Raw genomic sequence first — 10206 nt, 5'->3', positions numbered from 1 at the left:
GAATAAATATTAATATAGAGAGTTAATTTAATGGCCTATACCCTCTCATAAACAGGCAAAAGAGGGCTATAACCTTGAAAAGGCATATGTTTGTTCCAAATCATGCACATCAAAGCAAGGATTTACTTCACAGAGGTTCCACCAAGTTCTAGAGAACATTTAGAAATCGCGTGGTCAATGGAAGCTGAAAGCACAGTACATTAGAGACCTACTAAATCTTTGTGTTCCAAATCTTCACTCTTTGCTGGATACTTAGTAGCTGGGCAACAATCCCTTCATATCAAATTTGAACTTAAACAACCATGGATAAACTTTAAATGTAGCTTCTATCTTTCATCAAACAAATGAATCTCTAGCTAAAGTTAGTCTGGCAATAAAAGGTCACTGCTCACAATGCTATATAATCCCACGTATTTTATAAACAAATATATCGGAGATTGCTATTTGATGAAGAGCATTCTTGCAAAATTCTCTCTTGCGTGACAGACGAAGCATTCAAATAGATAATCCAGTCAACGGGATTTGGTAATAGGAACTTGTGAGAAGCATTTTGTTGAAGTCGCTAAAAAAAATTGCTTATGTGGATATTATTGGGGTAAAGGGAACAAATCACATTGAAATTTTATCTGAACTTTATAACTTGGTGCAACATAATAGCTTTGGTCTGTGAGATAACTGTAACAAAATGACTGAGGTCTGATCGTCGAAACCTGCTGGGAACAAGGTTTTAAGAAAAAGGTCTTTAGAATTTGGGTGCGTCCTGAAAAGTTCGAAGTTCGAAGTGGGTATCACTTCCCGGTCCGAACATATCGTCCATTTCTTACTTGGTCTAACATCATCGCATCGCTGTATTAAACACTTTTCTTATTTGCTGGATCTGCCATTTTTGTCCTAATTTTCACATAGTCACATTCCAAATCAAACGATATATCTTACCCATATAGTACGTTTATTGCCACATACGTTATGTTCTCGTTTCAGTTGAGTGTCAACGTTAAATTGTTAATAAATAATACAGAAATTGGGAAATCAAGATGTCTCGAGAAACATATTAATCTTAAACCAATAGCTATATTAACACAATTAACAGTAGAAGTGGCTCGAAAATAGATCCTTCGATCAGTCACACCAAACTGTAACGTAAAGCAATTCCTGTTGTTTTGATCTCTCGTTGCATTTTGTACTTCAATTCCATGTAGTTATTTCCTTTAGAACGTCGGTGCCAGATTTTGTGTTTTGGCAATGTGGTCACGCACAATTGTGTGAGTGTGTCACTGCTGTCAGTCCCTTTCAAACACCGCGGAGCGTTGAGAAAAGTGGGGGTCTAAAAAAAGTGGCGAAGGGGAGGGGGGGAGAGGGGGTTAAAACTATATAAAAAGAGGCTTTACTGGTAGTTTATTACTTAATATTCGGCTAAAGCCCCCCCTAGCCCCCTGCTTCGCGGTGCCTGCCTTTTCATTCTTTTGGTCGACTTTTGGACCGTGGCTTTCGTTAGCTAAAACTTTTACAATACATCACACTTCTTCCCTTCTGTTTAGGCCGTTTCCTTTCTCAGGGCCTCTCAGCTTAGCATTACTTTTGGCCTTGCCTCAAAAGAAACATCTTAGTTCTTGGTGTTTGATGGTTAGAATCAGGGAATGGTAGGGGTGGGGGCGAATTTCTATTTCCAAAAGAACAAAATCTATTCCATGACCAAAAGAACTGCTAAACAAGAGAATCAAGCAAGAGACACACTTCATCTTCAATGCAAAAATAGCAAATGTAGACCAGTGATGACCATAATATTGGGAAGGGGGAGAATCGGGCCAAGGACATGACTCTAACTATGCGTGATCTATTACAGACTTCTGAAACTTCTTACAATGAACATTTGGCAGGGAAATAATGGAGATTCAATCATATGAATTAACCATAAAGATGGAATTAACCGTAATCGAATTACAGGTAAAGGTTGCTTCAATTCAATTCAGCCAAGGTTACTGTTAGCGTCCAAAAGTCGTTTGGCACTTGTACAAAACGTTTATTTGTTCTAAACAAGGTTCATAAGAAGTGGTTCCGGAGATAAAGACTTTCCTTCCGTGCTAAAGAGAATTGAAGAGTAAACAAACAATATAGCTCTGAAAACAAACCCTATTTAGAGACACAAGGGGTTGGTGGAATGTGGTGGAACTCAACAGGATTACACACAGTATGCAGAGCAAGCTGTGACTGAGTACCAGTCCACATTGACATCAACGAACCTAAATTAGCAAAAGCGTCTGGTCCTCTAACTACCATGGGGGAAAAGGCTGCAAAACTAGAAGAAAATTCGTGGCCGATGCAGCTTGCTGCTTAGCAAAAGTCTCAAGCAATTGCTATGTTGTAAACACAGTGAATGTTACGTGACAATTTGTGGCTAGTTGAAGTTGGGTGCAACCAATCGGAAGAGCTGTTGCACCGACTGATGTGATGATGTATTTATGAGGAATGGGTGGCTCATGTCATAGTGTTCGTATCGAGTAAGTAAATTATTTCAAAATGATTGGGTTTACAGATATAGCCCCTGTTAACTCTAGGGGTGATGAATGTTAAGCTTTGGGGTATATCTGGTTGCGGCAAAACGATATCTTTTGATATAATCACAATGGAACGAAATTGTGATCTCATTAAAAACGACTACATGCAACTTTCGAAACGTTCAGTTTTGAGGGAAACGTTGCCTCATGCGTACACACCCGTTCCATGCATATGGAGTCTTGCGCAAGATCCACCTTTAAACAAACCTTCCTTGTCAGGAGGGAGGAGTGTGGGACGGGAAAGGGAACATCGGTCGTGCCTAAAGTGGCGTGTTTTCATGCAAAGATCTTTGATATTCGCAGTTTGAGATGGGGGATGACGTCAGAATCTGTTATGTATCGCAGTTGTCTGTTGTTATTCTGTCATGTGATGAGAATTGATACAATTTAAAGCCACAAAGCAAGCAGGATGCATGCCAATGTAATCAACAACAGCAGGTTTGCTGCTATATTTTTAGGCAGAGGCAGTGCTGTCCTAGCAATGATGATAACAATGATTATTATTATGATTATGATCACAATTACTGCTTTGCCATTCTGCATGCGACTCCACCATCAAGTTATGCAATAGGAAGGAGTTTGTTTAGCGTGACATATTTTTCATCTTCTTTTGATTTGAACTAGGATAGCACGATCACCAAGCCTTTTCTATTTAATCAGATGATTTGTCTCCTACCCCAAAATTATTGGCGTTTCTTGGTAAAACTCTTTTAAATGCAATCCTATCTATTACGCAGGAATAAAGGTGCAAGAATTAGGCGGATGCACAGGTTTATCAATCCATTTAAAATTACAGTAGAAACCCACAAATAAGAAGTTATATTTTTTTCAGTTTAGTCTAGGCAGGCAGGTTCTTGCTCAATGAGTTCTTTTATCAGTTTAGATTTATAGGTTCTTGATATTTTCAACTGCACTTGATTATTTTGCAATTTAGACTTAAGAAATTATTATTGGTGCGTATTATTGGGGTCTGAAACATTTCTTATTAGCCTCAAAGCTTTCATCGAGGTAGCTTCTTGTGTGTGGGTTTACTGTAGTTGGGTCGGGGATCCTAATTCCACCTGTCTGTTGTATGCACCGTATATTCCAGCCCGTTGTTTTGTTTTGTGGGATTTCATCAACGTTTCATGTGACTCGCTGCTAAATCACATGATCACCATGATGATAGCTGCGAATTCTTTCCTTTTCTTGCCAATCACAATTCTTATAGAATTCCTATTGTCTTCAACATCCAATGAGAAACCTCCATTATCAAAACAACAAGTAAAAATTTATTATTTATAGGTCCAAGTCGTATTGGTATAGACCAAGTCTAACATAGACCCGAAGCGGAAGCAGACGAGAAATTCTCAAATCTTTTATCGATTAAAATCAATTTTTAGGACAGACTGAAATACTTTATATGGAAAAAGAAGAAAACAGAATAATATCCGAACACCGTTTGAAACCAAAACTGTACAGACATGGAAGGGGAAGCAGAGAGTCAAGCCAACAGTCGATTCAACCGGATTTACCAATGGTTTTTATGTGGCTTGAGTTTTACCGTACAGTTCCTCGTGCTCGGTTTTTACAAGGGATTCGGCTCAATATATGTAGCCCTACAAAATGAGTTTCAGGAGAGCGACGCCCTTACCGGTAAGTGGTTTTTTATATAATTCTTTGTTGTCTCGTTGTTCAAATTTAGATTTGCCTTTTTCGGAACTGCCAAGTCCTTCTTCTCCCAAAAGTCTCTGTCAGCATAAAATTCGTTTCATGTCTTGTTCTTTTAAAGTTTAAGCTGTGAATAATTTTTGGAGTGGAATATTTATTCGATACATGTAGGCGCTGAGAAGTATTTTATGAATAAGCTTTTGCGAGTAAGTTTCACATCTAAAAGCCCGAAGCCCTGTTTTTTTATTTGATCAACACAAACTTTGCGCAAAACAACTACAAAACTCAGACCAGGACCCACAGTGCTGTTGTGTAGTTTTCTGATTTATTCTATCGTCCATCAAAAAGCAACAAAGCAGGTAAAATAAAAAGGAAGGATTAGTAATTCTAAAAAAGTAAGGTATAACAGCGAAAAACCGGTCGCGTGAGTCTGTGGCCGGCAAACCCCGCTGAATTGTCATACCTACTTTAATATGCAGCAAACTGCGGCAGAAAATGCCATGTGAGAATGGGCGAACAGAAAACAGATTAAAGCCGACAATAGTTATCAGCAATGTTTTGTTTTTGCAGAATACCGCAACATTGGAGCCTTATGTGTTTTATTCTTGCTAAAATGAAGGCAAATGGCGGGTGTGATAGCTCGGTAAACACCGTTTCAATTAGCAAAAGGAAATCAGCATATATTCTCTTTTTATAATCAAAGCCTTAGTGGTTTTAAATTTTTTGATTTTAAATGGTTTTAATCAAGGTTCTTGTACAACGGAGCCATGTTTAATATTCACTTTTAGCATTGACAAAACAGGACTGCCGGAAGTAACAATGACTATTTTGTCAATGCCGGAAGTACAAATAACAATTTCGGTCTCGCATGCGTCATCGAAACTGGCTTAATAAATGGGCCAAATATGATAAGCCTATTCATGCGTCTCTCTCCAAGGGCTACTTTTTAAAACTTGCATAAGAGGCTACTACCCCCTGGTCAAATTTATCCTTCAGGACTATCCCCAAGTCAACTGTAAATTGCAAAATTTAAGTAGCACACTAGTTTCAAAGCTACCAGCCCATCCTCTCCAAATATCAAGAGCATGTAGGATCATGGAGGCCCCCTCATGATATGTAGAGTAGAATCCAGTCATAACGTACTCAGTTATTATGTACTTTCGGCTATAACCTACTGGTGTGCTTGGTCCCAGCAAAAGGTGTGCTTGGTTTTAGTCAATTTTTACTTACCCTCGTTACAACGTACTTCGGATATAACGTACTTAATACACTGGTCCCTTAAAGTACGCTATAACCAGATTATACTGTATGTGTATTTTTGAAGGCATGTGTGGTGTGGGTGTGACATCCCTCTGGTGTGGGGGTGTGGGGGCATGGGGGCGTGACATCCCTTATTATTTACGTGCCTGTAGGTATCAACTTTGCAGATATTTAAAAAAAATTTCCATTACAGAGCCTTGCATTAGCATGGTTAAGAAATCCGATTTCAGTTTGAAAATTGAACTGTTTACTTCAATTTAAAAACAAAAGAACATTTGTATTTGGTCCTCTGATGTTTAAAAATTTCCTTTGATCAAGGCTCAATACCTTGTTGCTTCTTGTGAAAGAGATATGTTAGATTAAATTGATTTGCAGCAAATAGCTTTAAATGGGCAAAGCAGAAAAAGGAGAATCACTGTTAATTGACTTTAAGGATATTACTTGTTATCCTTAAATATATCTAAGATGCTTAGATATTGCATTACTTCTTATGACCAGTTTGAATGTTTGTGTTACATAAATCCAAATGTTGGTAATTATAAAGAAATTATAAATAGAGAATTAGGGATATTTCCAAATATTGATAGGTAGTTACAGCAAATTTACAGGTTGAAGTAAAAATCCTTACGTAAAGTTTGAATTTTCATCCTTCCACAATCTCCCAAAATTAGCCACTTGTTTTCGCCCCTGGATACCTAAGCAGCCTCCTGTTTAGTATTATAAATTACCTAGTGTTTTTGCATATCAAAGTACTTTCTCCTTAATAAAGGACTTCCTTTTAAATAATTTGTGTAGTTTTCTTTTCATAATTTTTTTCACCAGTGCTTGAAATTTAAAAATAACGTTATTTACTGTTTTTTATATCTACATGTGTTAAATAAGCAATTTTCATCTTCTAACAGCTTGGACTGGATCAATATCCTTTGCATTGACCTACATGCTAACGCCACTGACATTCAAGATCTGTACCAAATATGGATTCCGGATCACCATGTTTGTTGGCTCAATCTTTTATGGCCTAGGTCTGTTGACCTCCTCATTTGTCCCGGGTATTCCATACCTTTATTTGACATTTGGAGTTCTCTTTGCCATTGGCCAAAGTCTTTGCTTTAGCGCGTCAATCCTGATCCTGCCCGAATACTTCACAAAAAACTGGTCTTTGGCTCATGGGATAGCACTATGTGGCAACAGCATTGGTGCACTGGCACTCGCCCCTATAATGGAGATAATCCTTACAACTTACGGATTCAAACTTGGGTTTCAAATGGCTAGTGGAGCAGCAATCTATATAATGATTGCATCAATGTTCTACATAAGGCCTAAGAAGAGCAAGCAAGCAGAAAATACACAGGGACCCAAGAAAGAAGGAGCAAGACCAGTGCTTCCTCTGAAGAAGAACAAGGCTTATATCACATTCATAACTGGTACTACGCTGATGCATTTTGGGTATTACATACCTTTTGTTCATTTGGTAAGGACATTTTATAATACATTTTATATTTTATATTGTATTATATTTATATATATTATAATATATCTTTTCTAAACGATGTTAGAGAAGGTGATCACCATTAAGATCATTATTATCACTAGCGACAGTGATGACAATGGTGCTGATTATGATTACTATTATGATAATTTTGAGAACTATTACCATAAGTAAATTATTTTGTCAACAGAGCAGCTGGATATTCATTGCCGAAATTCTTTGCTTTAATCCTTTAACCACAACAGGGTGTGTTTATAAAGATAACTTTGCAAGCAAATGGACTTTGATTTTTACCATAGGTGAAGTCCATTTATGATGTTACATAACTTTGAAGGTTCAATTAAGCTACAGGGCTGTTATCTAATCCTATGGGTCTACAAAGAAAAGCTTGCTTAATCTGACAACCACGAAAATATTTTGCACTGTAAAAGGCATATAGACCAATTCCCATCCTCCTGTTTGTTCCAACTTTTATTCTGTATGTGTTAAATCATAATCTATGATAATTTGATTTTTTGCATCTAGGTACGTATGGCAATAGATCTAGGTGTGCCAAGTACAAAAGCAGCACTTCTCCCTGGCTACATGGCATTGGCTCAGTCAACAGGGAAAGTCATCCTTGGAAAAATTGCAACATTCCCAAAGGTAGACAAAATCATTATGTACCAAGTTGCTCTGCTGGCCAATTGCCTTGCGACAACAACCTGCCCAACTATTACAACATATACTGGTCTCATTGCATATGCTGTTGTGTTTGGCTTACAAGATGGTTGCACTTCAGCAAACAACATGTTAGTTATTGGTGACCTTGTTAGCAAGGATCAACTGTCATCTGGGTACAGTGTTTTTCTCCTGACTTCGGCAGCCTCATTCCTCCTTGGCCCGCCAGTAGCAGGTGTGTAGCTACAAAGGCTTTTTATTCTTGTTTCAAATCACAATCCATTCAAAGCATGACAACCTTTTTTGATGACTTAACAGGGATTGTTTTTACTAGCAACTGTATGAAGCAGCAACTGTAGTAAAATTTTGTCCCATCAAGTATTTGTGTGTAAATATACACCATGACTTTCTGTTTCTACAAAAAACACTGATGAAGATAACTAGCCAATCTTTTTCCCTCAAAAATATCTTAATTAAAGGGCTTTCAAAGCTTTCTAAGAAATACTTCTTCACTAATGTTTGTTTTACTGTGGCAAAGGTTTTTTCTGGTGTAATCGTACTGGTGTTATTTTTCTTATTGCTTTTATTTGTTTTATTACATAAATAAACTCTCTTCTCTGCATTTACAGGGCTCCTCTATGATATGACTGGAACATACTCATTAGCATTCTTTTTCTCTGGTGGAACTGCAGCACTTGCAATTTGTGTTTTATTTCAAGTGCCAATATTCAAATCTACTCAAGGAAATCCTGACCAAATTCCTAAGTTGTTGGAGAAGAAGGATGAAGAGGCACAGGTTCTGGTTGATGCAGGAACCTCATCGTCAGAGAAAGATAATTCAAAGCCATCTAGCAGAGGAGATTCAAATGAATACCTTCACATGAGCATAGAAAACAAGACCAAGAATGCCCATATGTACCTAAGAGCAGTTTGGAATAATGATAGGACTGTTTTGATGATGCCTGATGACTCGTTCAGTCAGAAGAAAAAAGCAGCATCAGTGAACAATCTGCTAATGTCAACTGCTGTTTTCCCATTGATCACCACACAAGAGGATCTTGAGGGGTCAGTTGAACCTGAAACCGGCATTTAAACTTTCAAGCGTAAAATTTTTTGAGAGAAATAGATCCAATTTGATAACATCAAAAGAAATAATTCAGTTGATACACAGATATGTCAGCAAAGGCTCAGTTCATACAAGACATTAAAGTAAACCACACTGAAGCCTATACAGTTTAAGCGAACATGTTTTAGAGTTTGCTTTAAGCTAGTAAGAGGCTGACCACAAATGATATCTGAAACAACACTCAACCCCAAGGAAGAGGGATAGCAACAAGCCTTGTTTCAGAGCCTGTTCAAAATGTTACGTAACTCTACCGGAAACCGGACAAGATAGAGCCCTGAACATCTCTTTGAAATATTAATTTGGCAAATGTGTTTAGTCTACATTATGAATACACAATTTATGGCAGGTTAGCGATATGCAATCTAGAATAAGATGTTCAACGGCCTGTTTGAGCTGCTGTAAAAACTTGAGCAGTGCAATTTTTGCAATGTAGTTTAGCTTCCCAGTATCATAGTTAGGGGGAGGCAAAGGCATGTTTAAAAAGGGCTTTTCCTGGTGTTCTAAAGGTTGTGAGCTTCCATTTCCCCTCACTGAATTTGCCTTAGCCCCCTGCCCCCAAACTTACCATCCTGGCTATGCGACTGAGAGTATGTCCTGTTTTATCACATCACCTTGCTTGAAGTTCAAAGATATCATTTAAAATAATTTGATTAAATGTAGCAGAATTATAGTATATACTTATAATTTAAGAAATTTATCATGTTCGATATATCTTCAGTTTACAGCAACTCAAATCCTGGCTATCCCTAATAGCTTTGGTTGGAGCAAACATTTGTCAGCTGTATTGTGAATGAGTTGAAGAACAACTTGTTATGAACATCGTCCAGTTCTTAACAAGAATATTTTGCAAACTTTATAGAATATCTAGTTTAACTTGTTTTACTTTGTGTTTTCAAGAATATCAGTTTCAGGAAAACCAGGTTCCTTTAGTTCTGAAATGTAAAAAAACCCAATTGCAATTATTCAGACAAAGCTTATCTTTTAAGAGACTTTTCTGAATCACTGGCTATACCAGCCACCAGTTCAAATATTGTATGTTATCTCTTAAGTGTATAGTAACTTATGGTTTTCAAAAGCTGTATTGCCCTGAGAGGATTGCGTTAGGATAGCATTTTTTCTATCCTTCTGTCTAGGATAGCATTACTAAATTAATTAGCAGTAAATTAACCTTTCTAATATTATTGAAATAGAACAATTTTCCAATTTAGTGTTTCCTTTTAATTATCTCTTGAATAATGTTGATAGCAGCCAAATTTTGATTTTGAATTTTTCCAGCAGTTTGACCAAAAACCAGAACAAAATACTTTAAGAGTTATCTAAACCAATATTGAGAAAGGTCTATGTCTTACGATTTTTGAAAATCAAATGTAATTGGTGGCTTTATGGGGCATTGGACACCAAAGACACACATGATATCCAAAATAAAATTGGTTCAGACTAATTCGAAATTAGATTATCAACTCAGA

The 10206-nt window shown here is 37.2% G+C and overlaps 1 protein-coding gene across 2 annotated transcripts; it reads left to right on the top strand.

The window, feature by feature from the left end:
- Window positions 1–2032: 2032 nt before the first annotated feature.
- On the top strand, window positions 2033–9943 carry LOC135696570 (monocarboxylate transporter 13). Of its 2 annotated transcripts, none has more exons than XM_065216006.2 (5): window positions 2033–2498; window positions 3938–4190; window positions 6368–6936; window positions 7480–7849; window positions 8244–9943. In XM_065216006.2, exons 2-5 carry the CDS (start codon window positions 4019–4021, stop codon window positions 8705–8707), a joined length of 1575 nt encoding a protein of 524 aa, XP_065072078.2. In that variant the 5' UTR covers window positions 2033–2498; window positions 3938–4018; the 3' UTR covers window positions 8708–9943. The 2 variants fall into 2 exon arrangements, with proteins under 2 accessions (XP_065072078.2, XP_065072077.2); XM_065216005.2 differs by having other exon boundaries at window positions 3840–4190.
- The last annotated feature ends 263 nt before the right edge of the window (window positions 9944–10206 follow it).

This window comes from Rhopilema esculentum, chromosome 18 (genome assembly GCF_057945365.1).
Source record: "Rhopilema esculentum isolate cy_ngs chromosome 18, ASM5794536v1, whole genome shotgun sequence".
NCBI classification, from domain to species: domain Eukaryota; kingdom Metazoa; phylum Cnidaria; class Scyphozoa; order Rhizostomeae; family Rhizostomatidae; genus Rhopilema; species Rhopilema esculentum.
The sequence above is the reverse complement of the archived record's forward strand: the minus strand, read 5'-3'. Positions and strand labels throughout refer to the sequence as shown.